This window comes from Megalopta genalis, chromosome 13 (assembly GCF_051020955.1).
Source record: "Megalopta genalis isolate 19385.01 chromosome 13, iyMegGena1_principal, whole genome shotgun sequence".
Classification (NCBI taxonomy): domain Eukaryota; kingdom Metazoa; phylum Arthropoda; class Insecta; order Hymenoptera; family Halictidae; genus Megalopta; species Megalopta genalis.
This window is the reverse complement of record NC_135025.1, coordinates 12,101,394-12,119,371: the sequence shown is the minus strand read 5'-3', so window position 1 is coordinate 12,119,371 and position 17,978 is coordinate 12,101,394. Positions and strand designations below refer to the sequence as shown.

The 17,978-nt window shown below is 32.4% G+C and overlaps 1 protein-coding gene across 2 annotated transcripts in view; it reads right to left on the bottom strand.

Moving 5' to 3' along the window:
- The window catches only part of LOC117224888 (neprilysin-1), a 323,108-nt gene that overhangs the window by 252,754 nt on the left and 52,376 nt on the right, over window positions 1-17,978 (bottom strand). For both annotated transcript variants that reach the window (XM_033478087.2, XM_033478088.2), the window contains exon 4: window positions 9,797-10,016. In XM_033478087.2, the coding sequence (XP_033333978.1) occupies window positions 9,797-10,016 (220 nt within the window). The remainder of the gene's footprint in view (window positions 1-9,796; window positions 10,017-17,978) is intronic.

Genomic DNA, 17,978 nt, shown 5'->3' with positions numbered 1-17,978 from the left:
TATCATATAAATGGCGTATTGGAAAAGTAAGCGTCTCTTTCCTAAACGTGTTCGAGAAGCACGGTTCGGCATTCTTTCGATTGTTTCGAATAAATATTTATGTGAAATAATTATGCGAATTGCTTCGAATAAATATTTATGTCAAATAATTATGCGAATTGCTTCGAGTAAATATTTATGTCAAATAATTATGCGAATTGCTTCGAATAAATATTTATTCAGAATTCGAATTGCTTCGAATAAATATTTATGTCAAATAATTATGCGAATTGCTTCGAATAAATATTTATGTCAAATAATTATGCGAATTGCTTCGAATAAATATTTATTCAGAATTCGAATTGCTTCGAATAAATATTTATTCAGAATTCGAATTGCTTCGAATAAATATTTATGTCAAATAATTATGCGAATTGCTTCGAATAAATATTTATGTCAAATAATTATGCGAATTGCTTCGAATAAATATTTATGTCAAATAATTATGCGAATTGCTTCGAATAAATATTTATTCAGAATTCGAATTGCTTCGAATAAATATTTATGTCAAATAATTATGCGAATTGCTTCGAATAAATATTTATGTCAAATAATTATGCGAATTGCTTCGAATAAATATTTATGTCAAATAATTATGCGAATTGCTTCGAATAAATATTTATTCAGAATTCGAATTGCCTCGAATAAATATTTATGTCAAATAATTATGCGAATTGCTTCGAATAAATATTTATGTCAAATAATTATGCGAATTGCTTCGAATAAATATTTATGTCAAATAATTATGCGAATTGCTTCGAATAAATATTTATTCAGAATTCGAATTGCTTCGAATAAATATTTATGTCAAATAATTATGCGAATTGCTTCGAGTAAATATTTATCCAGAATTCGAATTGTTTCGAACAAATATTTGTTTGATATAATTTATTCGAACTGTTCTCGAATAAATATTTAACCGAAATAATTATTTGAATCGTTTCGAATAAATATTTATTTAAAATAGTTATCCTGATTGATACGAATTAATATTTATCTAACATAATTATTCGAATATATATTTGTCTGAAATAATTAATCGAATTGATGCGAATTGATCTAACATAATTGATTTATCTAACATAATTATTGGAATTGTATCGAGAGTAAATATTTATCTGAAATAATTAATTATTCGAATGAATTCTTTTTGGACGAATATTTTATTCGAATTACAATTCATCATTGTTCGTAACAAATTATTCTGCGAATTTCAGCAAATATAATATTGTTATTTATTTTCATATATTATTATTTATTTTCACGTGTTATTATTATTTATTTTTATGTACTGTTATTTATTTTCATGTATTGTTACTTATTTTCATGTGTTATTATTTATTTTCACATGTCATTATTTATTTTCGTTGTCATGTTTTTTAACAGAACTCATGTTTAAATTGTTTAATAAATAAATGCCCTGAGAAAGACAAATAGTGACGAATGAATCACGCTAGAATGTAAATCCTTCGATAGAATGCAGATTTATATGCACTCCACAATTCACGAGTAATTTGGTGTAGTTACATTGTGCATTACAGCACAACTACCATTGTTCGAAATTCTGTGTACCATGCAGAAATGTTTGAAGTTCAAACGTAACAAGGAAAGTTAATCATCACGTGTACACAGATCGTCGCATCTATCAAAGTCAGCACGTTTCGCAGGTGACTAAGTGAAATTTACGATTCCAGGAATCTCGAATCCAATATTCTTCTGTAACGCGTTATTCGCAATTTTCATAAAAATGCAACATTTTGTTCATGCGATGAAATGACAAACAAACGAGACATCTGTGACAAAATATACGGTATTCTGTGTGATTCATCGTTGTTCGCGTTTTCTTCTATTATACAGTTTATTGTATGCAGGTTATAGAGATGAAATTGCGTAAATTCAAGTTCGTACAGAAGTTTATAAATTTATTCGATATTATGTAAGTTTAATGAAAATTGCCTGAGTTCATTATAAAATTCAACAAGATTACATAAAATTCTTAAAGTTCATGGAAAATTGTGTAAGTTTATATAAAATTATATAAGTTTATATGAAATTGTACGAGTATATATAAAATTCTACAAGTGTACATAAAACTGTACGTACAAAACTGTTATACTTACGTATAAAATTGTATAAGATTAATTAAAATAGTATAAATTTACAGAAAATTGTACAAGTTCGTATAAAAGTCTATAAGTTCATTTAGAATCGTATAAATTCAATTAAAATTCCATTAGCTTATATCAAACTGTGCAAGTTTATATAAAATTGTATATATGAACCGTTTATTTTGAAAGTGGTGCAAGTCCACTTTCTTTCGTTTCGAGAAAATTGAATGTTAGCAGATCTGACAATTAAAAAATATAGGTTAATTATGTAAAGTCTGGGAATGTTTGTACTAATTTATCAATATGTAATTTGATTATATAAATTTCTTTTAGGCGAATTGAACTAAAATAATATACAATTTCCAGGCTGCAAATGGACTTACACCACTTTCATAATTAGTCAATTGTAAATATCATTTGATTTCAATTTTGAAATAACAAATATCACTTTCTTTTTTTGCTGGAATGAATTTTCCTTTTTTTGTAAAGTACTCTTGTCCGGCATTTCGCTTAATTTTGTTTATTCGTTGCGTATATTTTCCTTTATTTTCTTTTACAGAATCCAAGTTCTCAGTAACAATATCCTCATCTGATGAAAATTCTGTCTCTATAATTCTTCTTCTCTTTTTACGCTTCATTAATTTATTTTTCATAGTAGAATTATCTTCATCCTCCGATTCTAAGATTATTCTTTTGTTTATATTCATGGGTCTTATTTCCGTGTAAATTTATTTAAAATAAAATATAATAACTATTTTCAATTGTCATAAAATAATATTGTCATAAAATAACATTGATTTACTATTTCTTCTTACCTATATCACTATCTCATGTGAATATGAAATTATCCATTGTTGGAGGAAAATAAAATAAGTAACCTAAAATAGTAACTTTTGGCACGAAAATAAAACAATATAAATAGCAAATAAAACAATTGTAATGCCACCGGTGGCCACTAACTCCGCCACCTGTCTATGGAAATTGGACTTACACCACTTTCATAATCAATGGTTACGCAATTTCTTTTACCGGTCAATTTTAAATTGAACAAAGCATTGGCATTTTTTAAGATATTAACTACTAACTGGTTATAAACAAAAAGTTTACACTAAATAAAGCATAAATTACGTCATATCTCATTTTTTTTTTAAAAAAGGACTTACACCACTTTCAAAATAAACGGTCCATATATATGTATAAAATTGTACAACATATATAAAAAATATATATAAAATTATACAAGTTTATATGAAATTGTGTAAGCTTATATAAAATTGTAGAAGTATGTATAAAATTATAGTATAAGTATGTATAAAATAATGTAATATAATGTATAAATAATTATAAGTACGTGTAAAAAGTATAGTCGCCGAGAATTGGTCGTTACCGAAGCGACAGCGACAGCTGACGCAAAGCGCGTCATTCTCCGCGATGGCGGCGCGCGGGTCGAAGGGGGGAACGTTATCTAACGGAAAACGAACTTGAAACTGTTGTTAATTCCCCTGAATTCGATAATCTTTTAATCCGTTTGCTAGAACTCGAGCCGGGATTCTCGCAGGAATAAGTCTGAATTCTATTCGATTACGATGGAAGAAAGCCGGAAAGTTCGCGAGAGAGTTTCACTTTTACGAAATACGCTTCGCGACGAGAAGATGGCACGTCAATATATTTTTTCTCATTTTGTACTATGCCGACGAAAATGAATATTCTAACATGCTGATAATTTTAGACAAGTCTGTACAGAATATTGTCTACAATAAATACTATAGAAAAATTCTAGGAACGGAGACGTTATTAATAATTAAACGTTATTAAATATTGCTTTTCTCAGCTCAAATTTGAAATAGTAATTTATTCATTAATATTATTCAATGAGATACTAGTTGGAATACTTAATTGACTTTACGAGTCTATAATAAATATTTGAAATATATATTTTGTTATATTTTTGTATATACTGAAATATTAGAAGTATTCCATAAAGAAAATATTTATTGAAATATATATTTTACTATATATTTTACAACATATATTTCAATACATATTTTACTATATATTTTACAACATATATTTCAATACATATTTTACTATATATTTTACAACATATATATATTTATATTATTATATATATATACATATGTTTTCTTTATTGTGCGTGAAATGGAACACATGAATATTAATTCGATTATATTGCAATCTATTGTATATTAAAACTTTATCAAATATTAAATTATTTGAATATTAAATAGGTAATATTTAATAATATTAAACAGATGTTAAACGCGCGTTCCAATTGCATGAATCAATTAAGAGAAATATAAGAAAAAGCTTATTTTTCAGAACAATATGTTTTTGCATTTTTTCTATGGTGGCGGTTTTGAATAAAAATATGTAGGTGAATGGAGCTGCGCGCGTTTCCTTTCATTTATTTGAATACGCCAACGAAGGCGGTCTAAAAATATATGTGTATTAAAAAAGTGGAATTTCGGACGTTTATTGTAATATACGGAAATTATATTAATTTCGAAATATGCCATCTTTCTGTCCCGAAGTGTACAAACAGATGGTAATTACTGTGAACAAACAGCTGAATTATGTTCGAAATTTCACGCGCAGAAGGTAATCGGAAACCATGACTAATGAGGGTTTTAACATGATTCGCACGCGGCGACCAATGAAAATTAAAGCGATATTAAGCCCATGTGTCGAAAGAGACGCCGAACTAATTTATTCTGAATGAGAAATTCTTATTGAAATGAAAGTTGATATTAAACTTCGATATTAAACTTCGACATTAAACTTCGATATTTCTAGGATCGATGAATTAACAAAATGAAAATTTTGTCAGCTCCGTTGCAATTCGACTTATACTTCTCGCAGTAATTTTCAGTCCTCCATAAGTTAAATGCGAATTTTCATTCCAATTCTCATTTTCATACGTCATTCTATAAAAATTAGAATTAAAAGAAAGTTTCTATGGTCGACAAAAATGTTACTTTTTGTAAAAAGTTTTTAAATAAAAGTGCATGTTAAACCTTGTTACTTTACACGGATTCTTGCATTTACGAAACCTAGGAATACCATAAATGCATGAAAAATAAATGCACGACGATCCGCCGTCCATTCAGAAACGGATGAAATAGGTTTACACCGTAAATGATTTTCAAACTGTTCTTTTCGGGGGCTCGTGTGTACCCACGCGATCGCAGAAATTACGCAGGGACGCAAGAAGGTGTGAAACACACGTAAAAGCTCTCTCCAGTTCCTAATTGTTGTTCCAGCAGCTTGTTGAAAACGACCACGAGTGTGCCTTAACGCGGCGGAGACCTTGCTTTTTCGCGGAACAGTGCCAGGCTGCTATTTACAGTAGCATAATTACGTGATAATTGAACTGCCAACCTAGACGTATTTATAATAAATGCTAGCAACGACTAACAAATTGAAACATTCCGAAACATTCCGAGAAAAATGTTTATTCAAAGTGGAACTATTCAGTATCAGACGTTTGTGCTGCATTTCACGTAACAAGTAATTAATTATTTAAAGAGTGAATAGTCGTCAATATTATTCAGACTTATTATTTGAACTTTGTCATGTCATAATCATTTTGAAAATATTTAAAAAGAAAAGGTTGACAATAGCGGTAAGGTGACCGAATAGAATTTACTTGTTTTTTTCTTTTTTTGGAAATGTCATAATTATTTCGCTGTCAAGCTATGTGTACGAATAAAATTTGATTCAAGGAATTTATACGAAATATTTCTCGAATCAAATTTTATTCGTAATATTACTCGATTTCATTCGAACAATTCACTTGAAATATTATTCGATATAATGTACGAATAAAATTTGATTCGAAGAATTCATTCGGTATATTATTCGAATAAAATTTGATTCGAAGAATTCATTCGGTATATTATTCGAATAAAATTGAATTCGAAGAATTCATTCGGTATATTATTCGAATAAAATTGAACTCGAAGAATTCATTCGGTATATTATCCGAATAATATTTGATTCGAAGAATTCATTCGGTATATTATTCGAATAAAATTTGATTCGTAGAATTCATTCGGTATATTATCCGAATAAAATTTGATTCGAAGAATTCATTCGGTATATTATCCAAATAAAATTTGATTCGAAGAATTCATTCGGTATATTATTCGAATAAAATTGAATTCGAAGAAATCATTCGGTATATTATCCAAATAAAATTTGATTCGAAGAATTTAGTCTAGATAATTTCCGAATAAAACTTGATTCGACAGATTGTTCGTAATGTTGTTCGAATGAAACTTGATTCGACAAAAATTTATTCGAAATGTTGCTCGAATTGAATGTTATTCGAAAAATATATTCGAAATATTCGAATAACATTTCATCCGAGAAATATATTCGAAATGTTCGAATAACATTTCATCCGAGAAATATATTCGAAATGTTGTTCGAATGAAATTTTATTCGAATAATGCCCTTCTCTGTTGAACAAGCTGCGGCTGATAAATCGAGTATGGAGCCGAGGAAATGGTAGAATCAAGAGTGTGCGCTGAGCAACAATTTCTTGGCATAACAGCCGCAGAAAAAGCTACGCTCGCGTAGCACGATGAAAGCGGAGAAACGGCTCGTGGTCAGTTAGCTGCCTTTAATTGGCGATATATGAAGGCTGCATCGACTCGGCTCGCCACAAATCATCGGTCGGCTCTCGGACTGCGTCGAGAGAGCACAAGAATGAGAGAGGAAGAGAGAGAGAGAGAGAGAGAGAGAGAGAGAAAGAGAAAGATTGCTCGTGAAAGAGCGATTAACTTCGGTCGAGCTATTCAATTATCCGCGGCTCGTTAACGGAGCCATCAAAAACGCGGCCGGAGCGAGCAACAGATTGCGAGGGCTCTCCCTTCGGAGGAAACGGCATGAAAAGGCGAGGGGGCACACTCCCGCGCGACGCGCAGAAAATCTCCTCCGGGCGATCTTTTCGCTCGCAGAAAGGAGGGATTAGTCAAAGGCGATGAGGGAGAAAGAAAGAGAGAGAGAGAAAGAGAGAGAAAGAGAGAGAAAGAGAGAGAAAGAGAGAGAAAGAGAGAGAAAGAAAGAGAGAAAGAGAGAGAGATAGAAAGAAAGAGAGAAAGAGAGAGAGATAGCTCGCGAACGAAATTTTCAACAGCGATCTTTTGATCCACGACTGACTGCTCCACGCTTCCGAGGACACGGCCGGAATGATTTAGGTCGTCGAAGGGACCGGGACGGGATCAAATGAAACCGGGCTAACTTCGTCGGAACGGAAAATCGACCGCGTCGATCTCAAAGTCCGAGGATTCATTCACCGTTCCGCGATTTTTTCAGAGCTACAAACAGAGATGGGCAAAATTTTGTTCGGATCACGGGTAAGAGATAAAGACGAACACGATTTTACACGATACATTATTCGATTGATAAAAATGTATCCGAATAAAATTGTATTCGAATGAGAATTCATTCGTATAATTCGAAGAAGAATTCATTTCGAATACGAATTCGTTTCGAATAACGTTTCATTCGAATAAGAATTCGTTTGGAATAAGACTTTATTCGAATAAGATTTTATTCCGATAAGAATTCGTTCGAATACAAATTCTATTCGAATAAGATTTCATTTCGAATAAAGTTTATATATATTTAAATGGGAATTCATTTCGAATAAGATTTTATTCGAATAGGAATTCATTCCGAATAAGATTGTATTCGAATAAGAATTCCATCGAATAAGAATTTATTTCAATAATTTGATTTCATTCGAATAATTTAAAAATCTCAGTCCGGATAAAGAATTATGCGGATAATAAAAACATTCTTAGAATAATTGAAGAAAGAATGCCAAAGTAACTTTTATCTCTTGCAAACAAAATCAGTAAAGCTTTATTTTAGATAAAGATCCACGGTCCAATTAATACGTCTAAAAGCATACAAGTTCGAAATCTGATTGTTTTATTTTCAGAGGTCCTGCAAGTTTGCAATCAGCGACACCTTCGAATATTTATCACTAAATGCAATCAGCTCCAATTCAAACCAGACTATATTAAAAGTATTTAAACTCGATGGACACATTATATGGAGATCAGTAGTTAAGAAAACTTACAGATCAGTAGTTAATAAAAATTATAGATCAGTAGTTAATAAAAAATTCAGATCAGCAGTTAATAAAAATTACAGATCAGTAGTTAATAAAACGAATTGATAATTCACGCATAACGGGAGTTAAATTCCGCGAATTAATACGTCGTTGTATGAGGTTTTTTGAAAAAGAGCTCCCAAGAATATTATCGGTAATTCCAAGCTGATTATTCTTGAAACAGAAAATCTCGGCGTCGAAAGAGAGAGAGAAAGGAAGGGAGAGATCATTGAAACAAATCCGCGCGGCTATTCCGCGTTTATTTTCGTTTCGGATTAATTGAAGTCCGCGGATCGATCGATGTAAAATGCTGGTCCATCGATCGCTTTAACTGCCGCGAGAACCCATCCGCGTTCCGTTAACAATAGCGACCAATATTTTTTCTCGATACCGGCGGACGAAATCGAATACATTCAGAAAATTGCGGAACAGTCGGCCGATATTGCTTGGGAAATTTGCGAAAGTATTTTCACCGAGCCGCCGAATCCACGATTTACAAATTCAATTCTCATCGCGCATCGCGATGACGTATTCCGTCGCAGTTTTCGTAATTCGAATTAAAATTGACGAAGTTCCAACGATTTGAATACAATTTGCTGCTTCACAGGAAAATTTGGTTTTCATACTGCAATGATACATCTCGGAATTGATTCGACCAAATGAGATCATTACTTTGCTCGCACCTTCGATGCACCTGTAGCTTTCAACTTTACTGCCCGCAAAATTCGACAAACAGTTAATCATCTAAATAAGCAATTTTTTTTATGACGTCACCGTATTTTATTTGTATTATCGTTTTCAATATTTGCGAAATATTATTTATTATATTACAATTCGAATATCTAATCCTGCACCATCTTTTAACTTTTCTATTGCTGCCGCGTCACCCGTATATGAGTGACAGAATTATTTGATCAAATATGAAAATTAATTTGTACGCTAATTTATTGTACCTTCCCAATTTTCTTAGGATTCACAAAATAGTAAGAATATTAATAGTATTAATAGTAATAAGTAAAAATTCTAGTTCATTAAGACTGTAACTTTGATGTTATATAACTCAATTTCTCAATTTATTAATTCGATGAAACAAGATACTTTAATTACTTTAAATCAAATACCTGAATTACTTTAAATCAAATATTTTAATTTTATGTAATTATTAGATCTTTCAGTACAAAACGCATAGATTTCATAGAAAAATTACAAAGTATGCATTTCATACTCAATGACCTAACAGATAAAATACTGTAATTTATGAGACGTTTATGGCGCTGCAGTTAAAGCCTTAATATTTGCAATTCCCATTTCTCCGTCATACTTATTTCGCTAGCAGCCAACGTAAAGTATTTTCGGCGGCCAATGAAGAGAGAATGAACTGCAATTTTACTATCATCGCGCTCGATTTATGCTGCCGGATCGTTTCGATGTATCGCAACCGTGCGCCGTTAAATTCCGGGGACGTTAATCGAAAAAAGATCGTTCCGACGTGAGGTGTACTCACTATGAAGATGATCGTCGATCCTCGCCTGAAGCATGTTGAAGCTCGAGCTCGGTTGATAGGGCTGCTGATCGCGAATACCACCGCACGCGAACTGATAAAAGTCCTTGCAAGGATCCACCCCCTTCTTCATGAACGCCACCATCCGCTTCGAGGCTTCCTCGCAAGCTTTCGACTCGCAGACACCCTCCGGACCGTCCCGCTCCCTGATGCACGCCTCGTCCTGCAAAATTCAAAGTCGTTCCACATCTTTATCGGCTGCCATTCTTCGGGACTTTTCGGGGAATCGAGATTCTGACGGGGTTAATTGCGCTACGATCTCACGAAATCTCATTCTCCCGCTTTTCCACTGCAATTTCTTCCTTCTCTTTCGCTCTAGTTTGATCTATATTCGTATTTTGTTATTCGACGGATACGTCAGCACTGCTTGATAAGTATTTCGAACAGCGACAGGAAGCTATACTTCTTATTTTCCTATTATTTTAATTGTTTATTTAGCTATTTATTTATTTAGCTATGTTCCTATTTTTTTAATTGCTTATTTAGCTATTTAGTTATTCAGTTATTTAGTTATTTAGCTATTTCCCTAATTTCCTATTTTCCTATGTCCCTATTTCTGTATTTCTCTATTTCCCTATTTGTCTATTTTTTCTATTTTTCTGTTTTCCTATTTTCCTATTTTCCTATTTTCCTATTTTCCTATTTCCCTGTTTCCCTGTTTCCCTATTTCTCTACTTCTCTATTTCTCTATTTCCCTATTTTTCCTATTTTCTTTTTTGCCTCTTTGCCTATTTCTCTATTTTCCTATGTCTCTATTTCTCTATTTTTCTATTTTTTCTATTTTCCTGTTTTCCAATTTTCCTATTTTCGAATTAAAATTGACGAAGTTCCAACGATTTGAATACAATTTGCTGCTTCACAGGAAAATTTGGTTTTCATACTGCAATGATACATCTCGGAATTGATTCGACCAAATGAGATCATTACTTTGCTCGCACCTTCGATGCACCTGTAGCTTTCAACTTTACTGCCCGCAAAATACTTCTCTATTTTTTCTTCTTTTATATTTTCCTATTTGCCTAGTTTCCTGTTTCCCTATTCCTCTATTTCCTTATTTTTCTATTTTTTTTGTTTTCATATTTTCGTATTTTCCCATTTTTATATTTTCCTATTTTCCTATTTCCCTAATTTATTTGTTTACTTATTTTCCTATATTTCTATTTCCCTATTTCTTTATTTCCCTATTTTCCTATTTTTCTATCCTCATATTTTCTTATTTCCATATTTCCATATTTTCCTATTGTCTTTATTTTCTCATTTCACTATTCTCCTATCTTTATTGTTTATTTTCTCCTTATTTTTATAAAATAAAACATGCTATATTTTTTATTCTTTTACCTTATTTATTTTTGAATACAATTTAATTCACTTTACACTTGTCGAAGGAGACACACTACATTTGTTTATATTTATTTATTTTTTATTACGAATTAATTAACTTCATGTTCATAGAATGAAACATATTACACATTTTTATTTAAAAATAAACGAAATAAACGAATAAACAAATTTAACATGTCTTATTCGATAAATATAACATTGATTATAAAATACGAATGATATCAAACGTGGATCTAGCCACACATAGTACAACCATACAATTACAATAAACTCGCACACTTTCCAAAGAGATTGCAACAGCTAGCTGGTTAAAGTCCGATAAATAAAACGAAGCAACGTCCCATAAAGTCATAGAATGGATCCGATTATTCGGCAAATCTGATCATACTCGAGGACCAGCGCGCTTGACTCTCTTTACTCGAGTTATGTCCGCGACATTAATTCCGAGGCGAAGCATCAGCAGATTCCCGGTTCTTTTTCGAATTCTTCAAGATATGATCGCGATGCCAGCAAGCTAACTCTTCGGCAGGCGTTCCACCGGGTTCTTCCTGAATCGAACTCCCCATTTTCCCGATAACAAATGCGTTCGCCCGGCGAGCCCATTCAAAGCGTCCCGTCCCGACGTCTCTTCTTTCAGCGATTCGTTCTCCTGCGGCGAGGGTAGGAGTTCGACTTTTAAACGGGCCGAAGAAACGAATGTTTTTCCCGCGGTTCATTCAATTCGGCCGCTGATCACGAGGTCGCGTGGTCCTCTGTTCCGGTTTAATGCGGCGAGCCACCGGCATCCTTTTCTCCGGCAAGCCGGTACCACCCGTACGTCTTTCGCTGAAAGAGACGAATAGCGGACCCGACCGGTCTCCACGGAAATAAATAACCGAAAAAATCGTGCTGGAAATCATTGCAAAACCCGCAATGGTGGCTGTTGATTCTCGATCGACGAAAGATCTCCGCGGCGCTGCTGGTGAAATTGTGAGGCTCCGACGGCGATCGATAACAAAGTCTCCCAAAGTTTTTCTACAGAGAATAACTAGCAAGCCGAAGAATTCTCGGCTTGTTATTCAGCTGGAATTCAACGGATTCATCACGATTTTTGACTTCAGTGAAATATACAGGGTGTCCCAAAAATGTCTCGCAATCCGAAAGTGGCGGATTCCTCAGGTCATTTGAAGCAACTTTTTCCTTTACAAAAATTTTCTCCGAGGCACCGTTAACGAGTTATTAACGAAAAACAGTGACCAATGAGAGGCGAGCTCGGCTGGCGCGAGGCGACCGAGCCAATGAGCGGAACTGGGCTTCGCGCGCTGGTTGGCTGGGCCGACTCGCGTCAGCCGTACTCGATTCTTATTGGTCACTGTTTTTCGTTAATAACTCGTTAACGGTGCCTCGGAGAAAATTTTTGTAAAGGAAGAAGTTGCTTCAAATGATCCGAGGAACCCGCCATTTCCGGATTGCGAGACATTTTTGGGACACCCTGTATATGTATGATATATATTCAGGGTGTTTCACAATTATTTTAACAGCCGAAAATGAGGGGAACAAATCACGAAGCGAAAACATTCCGGATTATTTAAATTAATCTTCACTTAAATAAATCTTCACCGTACACCTTGCTTAAAAATTTCATATGTTGACCTTGACATAACCTTGACATAACCTTGACATATATAACCTGGACATCAAGGTTATGTCAAGGTTATGTCAAGGTTATTGATGATATTCTTCATATTTCTCTAACAAACATATCCCTTACGTCCTTTAACACGATTATTATTTATTAAATTAACTTTGCGAATCATTCGTTGAACTATGTCCGGACACGGAATTATTTAAATTAAAATATCATTTACGTACTTTGTTAATCTTCACCGTACACCTTGCTTAAAAATTTCATATGTTGACCTTGACATAACCTATTTCATATGTTATACACAAGGTGTCATGCAGACTAGAAAATTAAAACGACCGTCACGCTTAAATTACTTACTATTTCGGGTCCGAAAAATTAGTAAATATTCTTCAGACGTTCTAAAGTAATGGTGAACAGCGTTTTTCTTAAAAATATCACTGTTACGTAGTTTTAAAAAAATCCGGAAAGTTCTCGCTTCGTGATTTGTTCAATACTTCGAACGCGGCTCGAATCCGTCCCGACCATCTGTCAAAGCCTCGTGCTGCGGACTCTCGAACTTCGCGCCGTCACCTCTCATTGGTCAGTGTTTTCCGTTAATAACTCGTAAACAAAGCCGCAGATCGCATTTTCGCAAAGGAAAAAGTTACTTCAAATGACCTCAGCTATCCCTCATTTTCGGCTGTTAAAATAATTGTGGAACACCCTGTATAATCACGACTGTAACAGTGGATCAAATTGGACGAATTTAATAGATGGCCCATTAACAGAATGCAAATATTTACGCAAAATCAAAACGACCAACATTAACGAAGGAAAACTGGAAACAAATAGAAATTTCATTCATTGTTCAACGATTTCAATAAGTTGAAAAACTAGTACCTTGAACGCTTTTAATTTGTCCGCTGTTTTGCACAACTCCCATTCATTTTCGCCGAATAGACAAAATCGAAATATGCAAAACCGGCGGTCTAGTGGTAACGGATTTGAAATTTCAGAGGCTTGATAATTTATACGACGACCTAGGATGACGTCCTCAAAAACTGTTCAACGACGAAGCAAGATACTCTTGATTACATTTTCCCTCGGAAAGTCTTCTTCTCTTTTCGTTTCTCGACGTCGACAGCTTGGTCATTAGCGACTAAAATTTCGAACCTAACTAGAACATTTAATGGAATTCGATAGAAGAAAGTGATGCGTTTACCAAGGGAGATCAATGTTTCAAAATATTATGATGATTATTATCTCTTTTCGGAAGAAAGAATCTCACGCTATAAATCAGAATTGTGCAGAATTGCAACAGAGTTACTGTTTTAAATTCGGAATTATAATTGAAAAATAATGCAATTACTTTGTAACTCAATCACATTGTAATTCGTAGTTCAGTTCTCCGTTCGATCAAATTTACAGTGTACTTGTTGATTAGAATTTGAGTACAATTGCGAAATATTAAGTAATTAAGTTGTACAAACTACGAATTGCGATGTAATTGAGTTCAAATTATCAATCGGGAAAAGATAAGTTAATAGGTAAGAGAAGAAAATACTCGGAAAGGAGAAAGATATGAATGATGTAATTTGAACAATCGTATTTCAATTACATCGTATTTCAATAATATTACATTACAATTCCATTATATTTTTATTATATTGTATTTTAGTTTCATCATATTTCAATTGCATTGTATTTCAATAACATTGCATTTCAATTCCATTATATTTCAATTATATTGTATTTTAATTTCATCATATTTCAATTACATTGCATTTCAATCCCATTATATTTCTATTATATTTTATTTTAATTTCATCATATTTTAATTACATCGTATTTCAATAACATTGCATTTCAATTGCATTATATTTCAATTATATTGTATTTTAATTTCATCATATTACAATTATATTGTATTTCAATAACATTGCATTTCAATTGCATTATATTTCAATTGTATTGTATTTTAATTTCATCATATTTCAATTATACATTGTATTTTAATAAGATTGCATTTCAATTCCATCATATTTCAATTATATTGTATTTTAATTTCATCATATTTCAATTACATCGTATTTCAATAACATTGCATTTCAATTCCATTATATTTCAGTTGTATTGTATTTTAATTTCATCATATTACAAATATATTGTATTTCAATAACATTGCATTTCAATTCCATTATATTTCAGTTGTATTGTATTTTAATTTCATCATATTTCAATTACATTGTATTTTAATAAGATTGCATTTCAATTCCATTATATTTCAATTATATTGTATTTTAATTTCATCATATTTCAATTACATCGTATTTCAATAACATTGCATTTCAATTCCATTATATTTCAATTATATTGTATTTTAATTTCATCATATTTCAGTTACATTGTATTTTAATAAGATTGCATTTCAATTCCATTATATTTCAATTATATTGTATTTTAATTTCATCATATTTCAATTACATCGTATTTCAATAACATTGCATTTCAATTCCATTATATTTCAATTATATTGTATTTTAATTTCATCATATTACAATTATATTGTATTTCAATAACATTGCATTTTAATTCCATTATATTTCAATTATATTGTATTTTAATTTCATCATATTTCAATTACATTGTATTTCAACAACATTGCATTTCAATTCTATTATATTCCAATTTATATCGTATTTTAATTTCATCACATTTCAATTACTGAAAATTTCGCGATGAAAATAATTAACAATCGAACGAACAGAACGTTTCGAATTATCCAACCGAGTTACACAACACACCTGAATTACCACGTAATTGAAATAAAATGTAATCGAATTAGCGGAAATCTGACTTTCATTACGTGCCTTCGGAAGATTCTTGATCATCGAATCGGAAATGAGCCGGGGAGAGCTAAAAGAGGGTCTCAAAGAGAGATATCAAAGGGAGAATCTCAGCCGGCAATCGCCGGAACCGAAGGTGTCGTCGATCGTCCTCAGAGGCCATAACGTTTTTTGACAGAGACAAATGATCCATCGAAGCTTCGGATTCTCGGATAAGTGAAATTAATTCCGTCGCGATCTTCTCTCTCTTCTTCTTCTTCTCCTCCGTCTCTTATCGGTATTAAATTCCCCGAGGTTGATGGGAACAGCTCCGCGGGAAAGGGAACGCGGGAAATAGATATCTATCCTCGAAGAGATCGCCGAGTAAAATAGATGACAGCCGACGGCGGGGGGACTAGTTTCATGGAGTTCCGCCAGATAAGCTTCCGCCCGGTTACATTAAACTAGAAAGATCGCCGAGGAGTTCAACTTTCGGATCGTACGGCCTTGCACAATAACAGCCTGGATTTTCTCTGTAGCGGACTCGAATCAGTCCCGGCGTTGATTTAAGAGGACGAAGAAAAAGACGATGCAGATACCCTAACCTGTTTCGACTTAATCATTGGCACTGAGTCAGTGGACTGCGGATTTTCCTGCGAGGATCAACGCGTTTTATTCCAAGACACCGGCATGGAACGATTGTTCCCCGATTGTGCTGGTAGATGCATTTCTTTAAATTGATGAAATTGTGTGATGGGTATGATTGGACTGCGGATTTTTGTGCAAAATAAGAAGCTTCCAACAGGGTTTTAAGAAATATATACTGAATGTGAAAATCAACTGTTTTCGAAATCAACTGTTCAAGTCGAGAAAAGTGTAACAATATTGTTAAATTTTTCGCGTGTCTTCACAATTTTATATTTCAACAACAGATTTTTGCCATAAACGCATCAAATCCACGAGTCTAATCATGATAGACAGATATCTTATTAGCTTGTGCTATTTAAAATGACAAACGTGATTCAATGAAATTAAGAATGCCGAGATACTATTTTCAGTTAATTAATATGACCGAAAAAAGGAATTCTCTGTGTCTGTCTAATTCTGTCTTTAACTACTTTTACGTTGATAGTTCATTATATACTGATAGCGTCCTTTGACGTTCGATTTCTGTCGACGATTCTAATAGAATTGTTTTTACTATTATACTTGTTGAAAGCGAAATATAATACATTTATTACACTTATGATACAAAAGAAAATAAACTTGTAGTCTTTACGTTACAACGTATGCACATACTTCGTTCTCTAGTTCAGATATCACAATCTGCAAAAAGCGCTAGTGTGACAAACATTCTCTTCAATATTAATGTATAATATATATTAATATATATTAATATATTATATAGTATATTATACATTATATATTATGTATAATATATATTAATATATATTAATATATTATATATTATATTATACATTATACATTATGTACAATATATATTAATATATATTAATATATTATATATTACATTATACATTATATATTATGTATAATATATATTAATATATATTATATTAATTAAACACAATTCTATTAGAAATGTCGACAGAAATCGAATATTAAAAAGCAGTGCCAGAATAAAGTATAATCATTCTAGAAATAGTTAGACAGACTTAGTCAGATACGATATAATTGTTATTATATATAATATATAATAATAATAATATATAATATATATAATATTAATATCATTATTATACATTATTTAGTATAATATTGTATTTAACACTAGATCTACGGAGCATAAAAAAACAGCTGTTTTATATTAGTTTATAAAAGTAACAAATAAGACATTTATTCTGATTTTTAACAAGCGTCACTGTAACAATTGCCACAATAATAATAACTCATAAATGTATCTTGACGATATGAATTAAAAAGATTACGATTTTTTCTTGGACTGGTTTTCATTTCGACGGGTTGCATAGATCTAGCGTTAATATAATCAATGAGTGTATTAGTTTCAACTAATTAAAATCATTGAGTGACGAAAGAAATTTCTATTCGCGAATTACCGCTTTGTTACACAGATATAAACAAAACTAGACGCTTTATTACTTCGCTGAATTTCGGTTCCTTCTCTTTGCACGAGCCTGTGCATAATCGACCGTGGATAGAACAAATTGCAACGAAGTAGTCGCGATGTAACGATCAAGCAGACGTCGCGAGTCGGTTCTCCGGTCTGTTATCGAAGACTTCGCGATGAGAATCATGGCGTGCCGATAAATCATATTTCGCTTTCGATAGCGAAACGAATTCGTCCCCAACGATGAACTTTTTCCTTTACAAA